Here is a 15,797-nt window from a genome sequence, read left to right on the forward strand (position 1 = left end):
TCTAGACCAGTCTGTCATGCCTAACCCTGCTATTTCTACAAACTGAAAGCACATATAAAGTGTGCACTCTGTGCTTTTGAAGGTCCACAGTGATGTAACCTGTTGAAACGCAGTGGCCAAAATCAAGTGAACAGATGGGATCATTTAAAACTGAAAGAAAGACTCTGCCTGGAAAACGGAGGGATTATTTAGAAAAGTGCGTGTGTTGTTAATGGTAACACCCTGTCAAGGTTTGTTCCTCTTTTATATTTTTCTATTGTTTAATATCCAGGGAGTCAAACCAAGAAATGCAAATCGAACTATGTCTATATGACTGTTATAGTTATTGTAAATATCTTTCATGTATTAAGTGGGTTGATCTTGTTTTGTGTGTAGCTTCTGGAGCTTGAATGCTGCAGACCTTTTGTTCCAGGTGAGCCCTCCGCAGCGACACCTTCTGCTCGTGTTTGTGCTGCTCGCGCTCGTGCTGGGCCTCGGTCTGCATCTTGATCTTGCTCTGATAGGCGTTGAGCAGCTCCATCTCCTGCTGCAGCTGCTGCCTCAGCGCTTGGCACTCCGCTTCCTGGGCTTCATCCAGACGCAGCTGAGCGACCACCACGGACCCGCCATAACAAGGGCACCGATACAGAGCAGAGGAGAGACGGGCCAAATGAATAGGACACATACACACCAGCGCAGGGCGGACCGCGGGCGGTGAGGCAGGAGCAGAAAGAGATTGAAAAACATACGTTACATGTGAAAGAAAACTTGACATTTTGTATAACGCAGTTTTAAGAACGAAAAATAAATATGAACCATGATTAATAAAACACAAACAAAATATGCAAATGAATAGTATCTGTCAATAAAACATTAGTAAAAGGCATGTTAATTATATAAGTACATCTCGAAAAACATCTCAGATTGTTAAGAGGCAATGAGAGGATGTTCTTTAGAAGTGATTTACAAATGTTATTGGTCTAGTCTTGTGGGCCGTTAAACGTAATGACCATGCAGTTTGAATTTAGTTTTAGGAATGACCAACTCATCTGCTGACCTGAGAGCGACAGGAAGCAACGTGGATCTGGTCAGAGTAAAAAAATCAGCTTAAAATCCGCCCTCGTTTCCACAGTGACAGAGAACAAACACATGAGTTCTGTCCTAAGTGTGCGGCTCGGGGGACGCGGGGGCGGAGCTTACCGCCTGTGAGGCCATCATCTCGTTGATGCTCTGTTCGTACTGCTCAGCCAGGATGGCCAGTTTGCGCGTCTGCTCGTCCTTCAGGGCCTTCAGCACGGTCTTGTGCTCAGACTTGGGTGTCACCTCCATCTGGTGGTGGCGCAGAGCCTTGTACTGCTTGGTCTGCACCTTACACGTGTCCTGGAACTGCTTCTTGATCTGCAGCTCCAAAGCCTGAACGATCGGGTCAAAAAGGCACCACAGAGAGAAACATGAACCATTAAATCACTCGAACTCAGATGAAGACTCGCGATCTTAAATAGACAAAGGCACAATCTCACATCGCTTTCTATGTAGTCTTCCAAGGCACACAACTTTAAATTCCAAAAGAAAATTTCTTTGCTGTCAATTTATAATTTATTTATTACATCCATGTTGCATCAGTATTCAACCAAAACTACTGAAAATACTGAAAGTGTTGCTTTGAGCTTGTGCAATCGTGAAGATGGATTAAGTGTCATTTCAGACACATAAAATACCAAGGCAAACATGGCATTGACATTATCCATATTCATCATTAATCCACCAACTTTTCTCAATAACATCACAGTTTTCAGACATTTTCCACTGTTTTTCAAATTCTCTAATCTGTGCAATACTGATCCCAAATCAGCTTTTGTTTTGAGGAGTGTAATACTTTGTTTCATCATTACTTGAAACATTTGTCATCATAGCCAAACAATTAGCCCAGTGTTTCCCAAAGTGTGGTAAGCGTACGTGAGGAGAGCTCTAAAAAGAAGAAATCATGACATCCAGACTTAATTTGAAATAGACAGATTTTGGACTAAATTGAATTTTTATTTGTATTTGATTGCAAAATGAATTATTGTCCAGTTGATGTCTACAGTATTTGTCATTGTATTTAAAATGTTGCTTTCTGGTCATGTTCTGTGACTGTTCAATGTTTTATGTTTGATCTTCAAAAAATATATAAATAAATAAATCTAACCCGAAGCCCTTTTAACAGTTTTACAAACATCATTATAAACACTTGAGACAGTGGCTATGTTCACATGCGCTCAACAATATGATTAGAACAATGAACTGGGAGTAATTATAGTTCTTTCTGATTGTTCAAGTGTTGACAAGGACGGTTATGAAAAAAAGGGCAAAATTAATGTGGCAATATCAGACAATAATGAAAGAGAACGTGTTAAAGATCGAAAAAGTCATTTTAAAATTCATTGTAGTTACTCTGAAACACACGTCCAAGATTGTCCGATTTTTCTCGAACAAATCAGATCTAATTATTGGGTTATCTGATTATCCCAGTAATCCGACTTGTGCTGGGCATGTGAATGTGTCCGCTGCGTTAGACGAGACTCACTTTAAGGTTTTTGGGTTGCTGCCGCAGTTCCAGCACGTGTTTGCGGTGTAGTTCTCGCTCTCGTCGGTTGTTGTACTCGATCTGGTTCTCCAGCTCGGTCTGGTGCTGCAGCCGGATCAGGTCCATGCGCAGCTTCTGCAGCGTCCGGAGCTGCCGCTGCTCCAGCTCCTGAGTCGACTCGTCATGGCGGATCAACATGGCGTGCTCCATCTCCTTTTGCGTCTTCTTTTTGTTCAGTTCCTTTCAGAGATACAGAGAAAACATGTTTGCAAATTGACTGACATTTCCTTTTTGTTGCCTGTTGTCATCTACATAAACGTCCATGTTGATCGGTTTCAGATTTGTGTTGGCTTTTATTCCGAAATATATTGAACGCGTGCATAGTAAATACAATTATACAACGATTCAAGTTGAAAGTAGTAATAATAAGCACTTTTGACAGCTCTCACGGATATTAACCTGTCTAAAATCTTCTCAGAACAAAGATTTCTCAGATTTGACCGGCTTTTGAGCTTAGGACATAGCTGCTTTGCTTAGTAATAATCATCTTACAGCGAAAAGGAATCAGCAGCTGAATCTACAACAAAAACAATGGAGCCAATTGTTATGTACCAGAAAGCTAATTAAGGGGGAAAAAAAACTTTTAAATAGCTCTTTGGACATGTACGTTGATTTAATATTTCAAACGGGAGTATTCTGTACCGCTCTGATCTGCTCCTGCTCCGACTCGTGCTTCTTGACCATGACTTTCCGCTTAAATGCGCGGCAGTTCCTCTCGTAGAAAACGCGCTGCTGGGATAAAAGGTGCGCCTCCTCCTCGGCCTGGGAATGCTGCAGGTTCTCCTTGTGCTTCGACAGTCGCTCCTGCTTCTCCTTTTTGGGTGTGCTGTGGTCGTCATTCATCTCCTGGAACGGTGAATGTGGTCAGTACTTGGTTAAACAAATTAGAGCGGATTAAAACGACGAATACAGAGACATCTTAAAGGCGCACTATGTCACTTTTGTTGTCTCTGTGGCTACGTTATTACTCTCCATGGAGACGAGCAAGCTCACAGAAGCAACTCATGTTTTTCCAATGCATTTTTGCACTAAAACACATTAAATACACATAAATGGTTTAGCGCCATATTGCGGAACATGCCGGGCAACGCGACAACATCTCCATGGAGACGAGCAGGCAGCAGCAATCAGAAAAGTTAAACGACCGTTTTTGGAAATGATTGGTGATTCAGATTAAATATACACACTCTTTATGTATTGCACACTTTTTAACCCTCTCCTTAAACTGATGACGTTCACCGCCAGAAGGTGTTACAGTCCCTATTTTAGCCGCCTCCCACCACTTTTTGTTCTCTTTTACTAATTGGCTTGAAGATCATCCACATCTCAAGCGAATGCCCTTTAAAAACACGAGTCTGATACAAGCCTGGCCATAACCCTCCTTTGAAAACGTCCCTCATTGACATTGACGATTTTCTGAAGCAAATATCCCCCCAAAAAACCCTGTGTACCAACACCACGCCCACACGAGTATTGTAAAGCCCTCTGCGACGCCATGTACACTAACTAAGTATGGCTTTGGCTCGGCCCAGTGTGTAGGTACATGATGAGTGGGCTGAATGACTCAACACAACTTCCAACACAAAATTCTGCTTCGGGGTTACTCGGTGTGCATGTTTGTGAGGAGGAAGCTTGGAATCAACAGTAAATAGATGCGTCAGAAGTATGAACTAATCTGGTATCGAAACAAGATATTGGATTGAGCAGGTGTTGATACAGGAAAATCAACACAAATGGGACAAATTTGGACTTTTCCCGAATAGTTTTAAAAGGGTATTTATCTGTACAAGAACTAGTAATGAACCACGTTGTCATTTTGGGTTGAAAATCCCATTCATTTATACAAAATTGGGTTTTTATTGCCATCTGCATAGCATTTTCAGTTTTGTGACGTTAGGCAGAAGCAAAAGGCGTCCAAAAGAACTTCCCTTAAGCGATATAAATATCACAAACATGACCCACCTCCTTGATCTTCTCCTTGCAGAGCTTGTAATGTCTCTTTTGATTATCCAGAAAAGTGGTCAGCTCCTTCTTCTGCTGACCGACGATCTGCTGCTGGAACTTCTTCTCATCCGTTACCGTCGTCTTTATCTGTCACAAACGCAACAACAGGTGATCAACTTTATACTGGAGTATCTTTTACCAACGACAGACACTAGGTTAGGTACTTGTTTGTATTTAGGCTCAACACAATAGAAATAATACACGTCATATGAACAATAAATGTTTAGGTTCCGTAGTTATTCGTGTTTGTATTAATATTTGAACAGTTGTGTGTGAAATAAGTCATATCGTCAACAAAAGTGTGCATTGTGTTTAGTGTGATTATTATCATTATGATTTTTGTGTTGGGGACATAACATAGTCTTCAATATGACAGTTTATTGCGATATTTTTCTGTAGCAATAAATCACACTTTGAATTTGTCATCTATATTTTGGCACATTTTCTCTCTGGTTCCTGTGCCTTTCTAACCAAAACAAAAGAGCACATTGTGTTTCCAGGTGTACATATTATTCTTTTATTGGTACATATTTTGTAGATCGTTTCCCCCCCGACTGGACTGTATGTTTGCGCGCTGCACTCAGTCTTCATCATCTGTGAAACAAGTTAGTGTTTTTCTTCCCATTAGAACAGCTTGTTCGCAGGAAAAATCCAAATCACAACTATTTGGATCAAATTTGAAATCATATTTTAATGTTACACTTATTTATGTACCATCATGTGTCAACCTGTAGAGGAAGAATGGACTGTATAACATTTACAAGTGATATATGTGTGTTTAGGGGCAGAAAAAACATTCAAACCTGAATCAAATAGTAAAAAACAAACAAAAAACTTGACCATAATGAATGTATTTCAAAGCCCTGTAGCCCCACCTCCTTGTCGGTGTGCACGGTGTGGCGCTTGGCCAGCTTCTCCAGCTCGATGTAGGCGTTGTTGGCCTGTGTCTCCACCTCCTTCTGCAGCTTGAGTCGGTGCTCGTCCATCTCGGACTTGAGCTTGTTCTCCAGCGCGATCAGCTGCTTCTGGTGCTGCCGCCGCATCCGCTTGTAGCCCGACATCTGCTCCCGGAGCTCGGTCTCCTGCTCATGCTCGTGGATCTGTTTGGTCACCTGAAGGAGAAGAACCATGATATCAGAGCGAGTCATCTCCACTGATAGATGTAAACACTCGATGACAATAGATGGAGAGTCAAGTTTAAGAACTGTGGAACGTTCTTAAACGCAAAGCAACAAGTTACAATTCAGCTCTGTGAAGAGGCAAACACAAGATTTTCAAGGTATTTTTTAGTGTATTAATTTGGTTGAAATGTTACGCAGTTGGGAGCCCCGCCCTGTGCACGAACCCCTTTTCCATCTTCTCTGGTACATGCCCCTGCTGTCCACCCGCTTTCTACATCTCGGTCCTTCTATCTTTGGGATACAAAGGAAGTCCCTCGTCAGAAGCCGCAGAACGGCCTTGAGACATCCATTCTCCATGTCTGCTAAGATCATTATCTTCATGCTAAAGATAAAATATTTGACTCCATTCTGAGGTTGTGGTCTTTACAAGGGAAAACAAAAGTTGTCCATGCAGTTAAACCAGATGTTCCTCAAAGAATTAGTCAAATCAGGAAGTAAATACATTGTAATAAAAACATTATAATGACCACTCCCTGCTTCAAATCAAATGGCGAGTGAGGCGACTAATTTTGTGATATATGTTAAGATGGTTTGATAGCGTTACATTTGAATGAATTGAACTAGATGCAAGAACGCTTAAATAATATTACCATTATCTTAATATCGAACACATTCACTCCCTATAAAAGAGTCTTCAGAGGAGGCTCCAACAATATCAGGCATAATGGACGAACCTGAGCGAGAAAAGGATTCTCCAGATCCAGGTAGTAATCGCTCGCCATCTTCTCATAACTCCCCCCCGAAGTCTTTAGGCCAAACATGGTGGCAGTTTTATCCAAGAGCAGCACCATCCAGAAACATGGCTCAGCATCCTATGACTGACCGCAACCTGCCCGGGCTCCAGTGGCCCCCGAAGAACACCCCCCTGTGGGACCGGACCGCCCCTGCCCTCCTCCCTGGGCCTGGCAGGAGCACAGGCGAGCGTGTGAACTTTGAATGAGGCACGCAGACTCCGCGCGCCAACACGAGCACAGAGGCGCTCTTTAGTGCGGCTAACGCTAAGCGGCGGACAGCAGGTGGGTCACATGAATACCTCATTGAGAAAGAGTGGGAGAAGTTGGGGCGTGGGGTTAGCAAGGAGCGGGCAGAAACATGTGGGGAGGGGGCAATGAGTCCACATGAGAAAATGCAGATGGAGAAGCAAATTTAAAATGCTCTAAGACATGGGCATGGCAACAGAAGGAGGTCAAAGTCCCACTTTTTAATCCACGTTGAATCAATAGTCTTTCTGTAACGGCTCTGCACACAACACGACATGTGACAGCTCCGTTCACACAAGAGCCACAGAAAACAGATCAGATGGAGCAGCAGCAGAAACACACCAAGGACAAAGGTGAATGTTCTGCTTACTGAGGTTGGACAAACCACAACATTGAGAGCGTTTTTAAATAAATATCAGGCTTGTTGTTTACAGCCGTTTGTGCTGTGAGTAAAAGCACACGTAACACTCCTTTAGTGTGACATATGTAAAACTAATTTGACTGAAAAGGCCTGCCTTGTTTCCTGGAGATGAACAAAAGTGAAAGATACTTTCACACCCGTTTGTCAATTTGCACACGAGCAGACAAAATATGTGTTTTCATTCAGTCTTTCTATAGTATTTAATAGGGCTTCATGTATCACTGACATATCCACTGACATATCTACCAATATGTCAGTGGATATGTCAGTAGTGCAATATTTATATTATTGTGACACAATCGTTTCAGTTATATTAAAACTAAATAAAAACCTATTTTTGTTGATGTTTTAAGACAAAGTACAACCGACAAAAAAGAAAGACAGTAAATTAAAAAGACATGATGAATTTCATTAATCAGGTCAATTTAGACTGAAAAATGAAAGTCGTGAATAAAATCAGCCTTGTAAAAATTGTAAATTTCTGTCAGAAGCCTTAGTGTTAATGCAATATTTGAATATACTTACTGACACAATTATTTCAGTTGTACTGAAACTAAAAGGTGCACGCCTTAATTTAGTTCAAAGTTTAACTGCGATATATTGCGATATATTGTGCAGCCCAAGTATTTAACATTCAAACAGCATCAAACAGCATCAAGGAGCATCAAGGAGCACACTGTCATACTGTATTCAGCAAGCCTCTCCACATGACCTTTAGTAACCCCCTTATCTGTACCAAGTCTGACCAACCAATCTATGCTCATCAAGGTAAAATATTACAATAATATTAATATTATTGTAATATCAATTTAATTTATCTTATGCATTTTTTCTTCAAGATATAATCGTAAAAACCTGTTGACAATTGACACATCTGAACTAGGGCTAAGTGATAATGACTAAAAAAATCATTATTAAATTGCGATAAACATATTCTGACGATATTATGTAAATCCAACAGAAACGTGTTAAAACATATCGTCAAACCTATTAATCGTGAAATATCACCATATGCAGTACACTTATTTAAAAGTTCACAACATAATTTAAATTCATTTTCATTTTTAATCAGCTCTTTTTGTAGCCTTTTTTTGCCTCTCCTCAAAACAACAGTCACAAGATGATCTACATGTTGACATCTCTAATATCTCTAATCTGAACCTTTGTGGCTTATTCATCTACAAAAGATCTCCTCATAATCAACACATCTTAAACTATGGCGTCGATACTATACATGAGCAACAAGAGATCTGCTTTTTCCTTTTCGACTCAAACAGACAGAGAAGAAGCACATTTCTGAGCTGTAAAAACATTTTCATATCCTCTTTGTTTTACCAGAACATCAACTTAATCCTTACAACTATTTAAGCGAACGCGGACTCTCGATGTGATCTTTTTCTCTTCCGTCCGAACAATCTGAACCTCCTCTTTCCTCTCTTTCCCTCTACCTTCTCATCCCTCTTTCCTTTATGCGAGGCCAATCTGAGGACGTCTGCACTCGGCACAAAGACATGATGTCATCTTCTCCGATGCCGGCGGGCAAAACCAGCCAGCGTTTTATAACACACTGCGACTTGGCAATACAGGTAACAAACAGTCAAAAGAATTTCAATTTGGAGATGTACACTTGTCAGAAAGTCAGGCAGTATATCATGTACTGTAGTCTGCTATATTTTAAATGTCAAACTCGGTTTTCATACAAAGGACAAGGCTCATTACTTGATACAAAGTTTTATAACACAATGGCAATCAAACAAACGAGATAAACTTAGATAAAAGACTACTACAACACAAATGTCATCACTTTCTTTCATATGCTCTTGTATTAGTTCTGTTAACGATCAAAACTACACTAAATCTAACCAGGAAAGGTCCAATTGTTTTATTGATACTTCAAATCAGTAGCTTTGATATTGGTTTTCGTATAAATTGGTATTTGAGTCTATAATAATATAATAACTATAATGTTTTGAAAAAATTATCAAGTGTGTACGAGTGGTGTTACATTTATACATAAAAGGGACTAATCTAGAGCAACTGTTGTGAAAAACTAGGGACGTCACAAAATCAAACTAAAGTGTTACAATTTTTGTCAGAAGAAACATCACATTTCAATTAATCACATTATCAACGATGAAGTCTTTAATTCCCAGCATCTCAAACGATCACCGCTCCTCCATCATGTGACCAGCGTGATCAAATCTAACTTTTTGAATAATCAAGTCAAGTTAATGTGACATAAACAGACGTTCGGTTTACTTTCTTTGCCGCACGGATTAAATAAAGATGACGTAAATCACGATCGATCGCGATTATCGATTACCCATACAATCTCTGCATCCCCATTGAAGACTTCGTTGGAATTCTGACACTTGAGGCAGCGGCGTGAACTGACTATGTAGCACTTGTACACCGGGGACTTAACAGCTTCTCAAATGTTTGTGTCACAATCTGGTCAAGGGCATGACAAGGACACAGACACAAGAGCTAAATCACTCACTTTGTGGATTAAGCCCGGACAAAGCCCAATCACAATAAAAACCAGTGTGTCATGGTTGGGTAAACACACACACACACTTGCACTGATGGTTGCTACTCGTGCCCGTTTCTATGACAACCGCGCAGGGAGGCAGAGAAAGCCCCGCCTCTTTTAAATAAAAGGGAGCAGAGTCATGTGAGACTGGGCTGTTTCTGAGTGAAGGTGCAAATAAAGCGGTAGGTGGAGGTACTGAAGAGAGGAGAGGACAACACGCTTCAGAAACAAAGAAATGAGCATTAATCGTCCGTGTTAGGAGTTGTTGTTTTTTACAGAGCAGTAGTTCCCATTTTGTTAAAGGGGCACGACGCAAGTTTTAAGGTAGAGGGTCCAAAACCGCCTTTTCTCTGTGAAAAAAGACATAAAACCCAAAGCAAAAACGCCTATAATCGACTAAATGAAAGATGGGTAACTTTACATCACTGACTTTACATACAGTCAATTCAAGGTCAATAATCCGGTTTCAGAAACATTCAGAATAACCCGTTTACATGGTGAGTTATTCCTGTATATGTGAGCGTCCTGTATTCAAAGACAACAAAAACAACAGCAGCACGGCGAGTAAAGAACAGTCCGGGGCCGGAAGCTTTGGTGCTGGTACTGACCCACAACCAACACTATTCTGCCTCATGTTTTCATAAATGGAAGGCGACAATATCCATGTCCCCCGTTTCCACCAAAGCTCCCGGACATTTTGGATGAAGGTGCCTGGTTTCCTCCTACAAAAGTGCAGCGCTGTGTGGTATTGTCATGTTTACCAGTCCTGTACTTGCTATGAATAAAACATGCAAAAGCACAAATGAATGTTCCTTTAGGTGTATATTTGACCAGATATTCAGGTTAGTAACTCAGGGGTCGTATTCAGGTTTTTTCCAAAAAGGGTTCACATGGCCGTGCATAACAGGGTAATTGCTAATATTTTGGTTATGAAAGGGTTTGGACTGCATGTAAACGTAGTCACACTGTGGAACGTTCTAGGCAAAGTTACAGCATTTTCATGAGACCAGCATGAATGCAAATTAAGACTAAAGCAGCTCAACATATTTTTATATTAATAACCATTTTTCATCAATTTATTTACCATACAAGTCACGTCAAACCTATACTAAGTAGTCTTTTTTTCAACAGTACAGCTACTTTTTACATTTAAGGACAGCACAATGGTGTTATTTTGTTATGTCAACGTATAGTCCAGGTTGTTAGACAATAGGGGGCATCACAGTCCGCTTTATTGATAGGAAATACTGCAGAAATTACAGTTTGCCAAAAGGCTTAACCATTATACCAGCCACACCACCACAACCTCAAGCTGTGATGTAATAACACAATATAGTGCAATCACAAGTAAACCTGAGATGTCAGATATTACAGGTCAAATTCTATCCAAAATCCAATCCAAAATGTTTAATCTGCTCTCCAATTGGATAATCAAGCGACACTATTGACTCATACACGTCACCGTTTCAAAACAAAGTCAAAGTAAAGAGTCGAGGGTGATTTTGGAGCAATGGAGTCTTGATTGCAGGGGAATAAAGAATACTCAAACGTGATACAACTACAACTTTGAGTGGGTAAATGAGAAGGACAAACATTTACAACATGGTTAAAAGCTCAAAGCCTTTCAATGCATAATCGTCCTCACCAGAGAAGCAGACTTGATGGTTGCAAAGCGGCTTTGGTTCTTGTAGTTTTGAGCTTGGCTGCTCTTGTCCGACGAGACGGGCCTCAGCTCCGGTCGGGGGTCCCTGTGAAGCCGGTCGTCCCAGTTGTACTGATGATCCTGGGACAGACCCAAACGTACAGTGAATATGGAGGAAGAACAGCAGCAGTGACATGAGGTCAATATGAGGAGTGATGAAGTAACTGAAAGCACCAGCGCTCACATCAACTTTATCATTGAGAAAGTATGATTTCATAAAAGCTGGTCACAAACTAAATAAATGCAAAAGTATTTGAGAGTGAGACTGACAATTAAGGAATTTCATTGTTGTTTGGTGTTAGTTTGAATATTTGTAGAATTTGTGAATTTTGATAATCGTAACACAAACATTTTGTATTGTGGAATTTCTCTTACGTAATCTTTAAATCGTTTTAGAGTAAATGTAACTAAACAGACAATACATGCACATATTCTGGTATTTACTAACCAACTGACATACTAACTAAACTAATCTAAATAAATGAATAAATAATGCAAGGGATGCTATTATTAAAATAAGATAATTTACTATTGTTGACGTAAAGCTTGTTGCAAAAACAAATAACTAGCATCCACACATTTTTGAGCATGGTTTGATCCCAGTTGTAAGTACGAGTAGAAATGATTGTGTTATAAAGTAAGTAAATATGTAAAAAAAAAAATGACAACCTCAAATATTTCAAAATAAATTAATTCAGCTATTGTTTCATGTTGAGTTCAAACATTCTGGCAGCTAAAAACACAAAGAATCATGAACCATGAAACAAACCCTTCCTTTTGTTCTCTGCTCAGTAACTTGAAACAATGCAGTAACGTGTCTGTTCAGAAAGTGACAAGTGTATTCATGTACGGCAGGCAGCTGAAGAGAGGGAATGATCATCACCGCCAGCGTTTGTAATCTTTTGAGATGCTTTGGGTGAGGAGTGGATTTTGGGTCGATGTGCTAAGAACATGTGGAATGATCCTCAGTAGAGCATTAAACTGAAGAGCAGCAGGTGGCATCATCACATGCCAGATCTGTGGAAAGGCCAGCCCGCTCACACGTAGGGCTGTAGGCCTTGAGTCGTTTGATTAATCAAAGAGTCAGCTAATTATTTTGTTAGTATTATTAGGATTTATATGAACCACCGCAAAGGCATAGAGCAAGTTAGCTGAATAATGACTTAATATGCTGTTTGCTGCTACTTTTCTTAATAAATAGTTTGTTTTTCTCTCATTAAGTCCATAGACGTTATAGTTTTAAGAGTACTTGCAGGTGCTCAAAGTTGACTATTCAATGTGATGTACAGAGCACGTCTTTAGAAATTGTAATTGATTCCTTTAATTAACTTACATCTCTACACATAAGACAGCATGTTTTTTTAAATATATTTTTGAGATTTTAACGCCATACAGTGGAAGTTTGTGGATTGTGAGAGTTGGTTGACCCGTTTGTCACCACGCAGAGCAGACCCCCCCGCTGTTACCTTCTTGTGGTGGGGAGAGGAGTCCTGGTTGTAGTCCTGGGGGTGCATCATGGTCATTTCGGAGCAGCTGTCGTCCAGCACCTCCTGCATGCTGCTCTGGCTTCCTGTGCTCACAGAGGTGCTGGGGATGGATTCGTTACTTCCCAGGCTATTCATCTTACAGCTAGCTGCTTCATTGTCCTGCAAGTCACACAAAAGACAAACTTTAGGCCATTTATGCAGTTTTATTTTACTAAATAATAAGCACATCTGATAAAAACTTAAGTCATATTTTAAATTGTTTTGTTATACACCAAATCAATGGATATATTGCTATTTTTATACAAATTATTTTAAATTACATCTTTAGAATTCTGTTTTACGGTACACTCTGTTAAAGCTGGGGTACCTTATTATTATTAATTTTTATACCTTATTTTTGCAGACGTGCAGTGGTCTGATTTTTATTTTATTTTATTCAAAAATGTTGTTCAACAGTTCATACACCTTTGAAGTTCTTAATGTGATTTTAAAGTTGAGGCATATAAACCCAGTGTCTACAATGCTTCTGTGGTCAGTTACAAGTTGAATGCAAACATAGCTACGATGATCAGAACCACATTCCAGCTGCATCTCCACAACCTTGAAGTATTAAATGGTAAAACATTAATGTAGTTCCGATGCTGCGGGGGTTAAGGTTTATCTCCATCATAAAGCGCTGTTTGCTGCAGTGTGTTTTCTCACTGGAGGTTTTAATGGTGTCCCGTTGCATTGGGCTCTGGTGAATGCTGTGCATTGCGTCACATGGTGTAAAATGTCACTGTGGCTGCCGGCTCCTGATGCCTGCTCACTTTGCCGCAGTTCAGGTCAAACAAGGGGCATAACAACTCTGTGTGTGTCGGCCAACGGAGGAAGACTACGCTCACTGTCAAATTCTAAAGCTTGGACCAAATTAAAAAGGATATTTCAGACAGGAGCACAGTCTGTGGCTCACGAACCCCCCGAGGTCTTTGCAACACAGCTTCATCATTCAGCCCATGTCCAGAGAGTTTCTCAAATCAATGTTTTTGCAGTTAGAGTTTGAGCTTGGCATTAATGTTTCAAGCTACAAAAAAAATCCTCAACAGACTACATTTTGATATTGACCTTTGGATACTGAACAACATTTAAATGGTGGAGTTTTTTTTGTTTGTTTTTCGTTTGTTTCCTTTTGTATTAAACCGGTTGAAATGTGGCCCCTGCACCCACCTCCTCTTCCTCCTGGCTCTCTCCCATTGGTCCATTGTGTTTCTCTTGGTAGAGGATCTTCTTCATCTTTCGATACTGCAGATTGTCCAGCTCCCGCACCGCATCCTTGGTCCTCTGGATAAGGTCGAGGAGAATGCGCGGCGATCGTTCTCGACGCACAAAATCATGCTGGGGGAAAAAAACACACTTTTTAATAATTTTGTTGGAGTTAATAATTACCTTTTTTTTTCTAACACTTTCACACTGTATCTTTCCTGAGCATTATGACACCACTCATCACTAGAGGGCGCCTGCATTGCTCACATAACCTCTGCACTTGCTGAGCACATAGGCTGTGTGGGACACCTAGAAATTGATTTTCTTGAATACTCCTAATCCCTTTTCACTTTAATGCATTTTGCCTTGGCACTGATATAATGGCAGTAGAATGTATGAAGAATGACACAATGGCTCTAACAAACAAAGATGTCTTGACTAAATTTAGACCAGCTCTACAAATGTATTTCTGGGCTTCAAAAGTACGAATGAGACTGCAGTAAAATGAGCTCAAATATATACTGGATCACATTACAATGAAGATATAAATAGGGCCATGGGACTAAATATAGAACTAAACTTGCACCAGACCCAGGACCAGAACAGGACCAGAACAGGACCAGAACAGGACCAGAACAGGACCAGAACAGGACCAGAACAGGACCAGAACAGGACCAGAACAGGACCAGAACAGGACCAGAACAGGACCAGAAAAGGACCAGAACAGGACCCAACCAAATCTACATCAAGACTTAACTGGGCTCAAAGTATGAACGCACTCAATGATACTGTCTAAGTGTGTTTATTAAAGGTGCACTATGTAACCTTTCTGGTAGAAGGTGAATACTTTTATACTTAACCGTCTCTGTTGAGATGTTATTGCTTTGACTGGAATGTTACACAGTATGACATTACACGTATCTATCCTTCTTTTATTATTGTTGATAAAAATACCTAGAAAAACTTCTAAGCATTCTTACTGTTACAAGTCACATCTGTGGAGAGATGATATTGCTCACTTTGCCCTGCCGCATTACCTGCTTGTCTCCATGGCATTAAATATGTTCAATGAGTGTTCCATAATGTGGAAAAGGCAAAGCAATACAATCTCCAAAGACAAAAGCAGGTTACTTGTGTACCTTTAGTGTAATGATCTGGATCTTAAACATCTTTCTTTTAATAAAATTATGCTTGCATATTCTCAAATATTCTTCTAATTCTTGATAATATATATCATGTTTAATAGACTCCAATGCATGTCCTTGTGTGAACTAGGCTAAAATTAAAATGTAGACCAAGTTGAAATGAAAATCAGATTCGAGGTCTATTTCCTGCTCTGCACGCACCTTCCTCCGCGTGACAGATGCTGGTGTAGTGGGTTAGTCGAGACACAGGGGAATGACATCACAGACTTAAAATAGAGATTACAGTCATTTGTCCCATTTTCAGTGAGACATATACAGTAGCGGTAGACCCCCAGACCCCCCCATGGCAACTTAAATATAAGACTCATTAAAAAGTAGCGACAGCATGTGTGATCTTCATTACAGCCCCATCACCAGGCTGGATTTACTTCATAGAGATTGGGGGAAAATAGTGAAACTGCATTTCATTTTTCACATTTTGTGATCAAAATTTTTGT

General features: G+C 40.2%; 1 protein-coding gene across 2 annotated transcripts in view; it reads right to left on the reverse strand.

Moving 5' to 3' along the window:
- Positions 1-15,797, reverse strand: part of taok3a (TAO kinase 3a) — a 36,142-nt gene that overhangs the window by 1,781 nt on the left and 18,564 nt on the right. The window contains exons 11-20 of one of the 2 annotated variants that reach the window (XM_072432450.1): positions 14,120-14,287; positions 12,893-13,072; positions 11,370-11,507; positions 5,485-5,721; positions 4,568-4,696; positions 3,248-3,451; positions 2,546-2,785; positions 1,180-1,392; positions 1,037-1,063; positions 401-583 (exon numbers count right to left, since the gene is read on the reverse strand). In XM_072432450.1, coding sequence (XP_072288551.1) covers positions 401-583; positions 1,037-1,063; positions 1,180-1,392; positions 2,546-2,785; positions 3,248-3,451; positions 4,568-4,696; positions 5,485-5,721; positions 11,370-11,507; positions 12,893-13,072; positions 14,120-14,287 — 1,719 coding nt within the window. The remainder of the gene's footprint in view (positions 1-400; positions 584-1,036; positions 1,064-1,179; positions 1,393-2,545; positions 2,786-3,247; positions 3,452-4,567; positions 4,697-5,484; positions 5,722-11,369; positions 11,508-12,892; positions 13,073-14,119; positions 14,288-15,797) is intronic. The other variant, XM_072432451.1, reaches the window with a different exon arrangement.

Source organism: Eucyclogobius newberryi, unplaced genomic scaffold (genome assembly GCF_026437365.1).
Source record: "Eucyclogobius newberryi isolate DKJ021-1_F unplaced genomic scaffold, fEucNew1.0.hap1 SCAF_6, whole genome shotgun sequence".
NCBI lineage: Eukaryota > Metazoa > Chordata > Actinopteri > Gobiiformes > Gobiidae > Eucyclogobius > Eucyclogobius newberryi.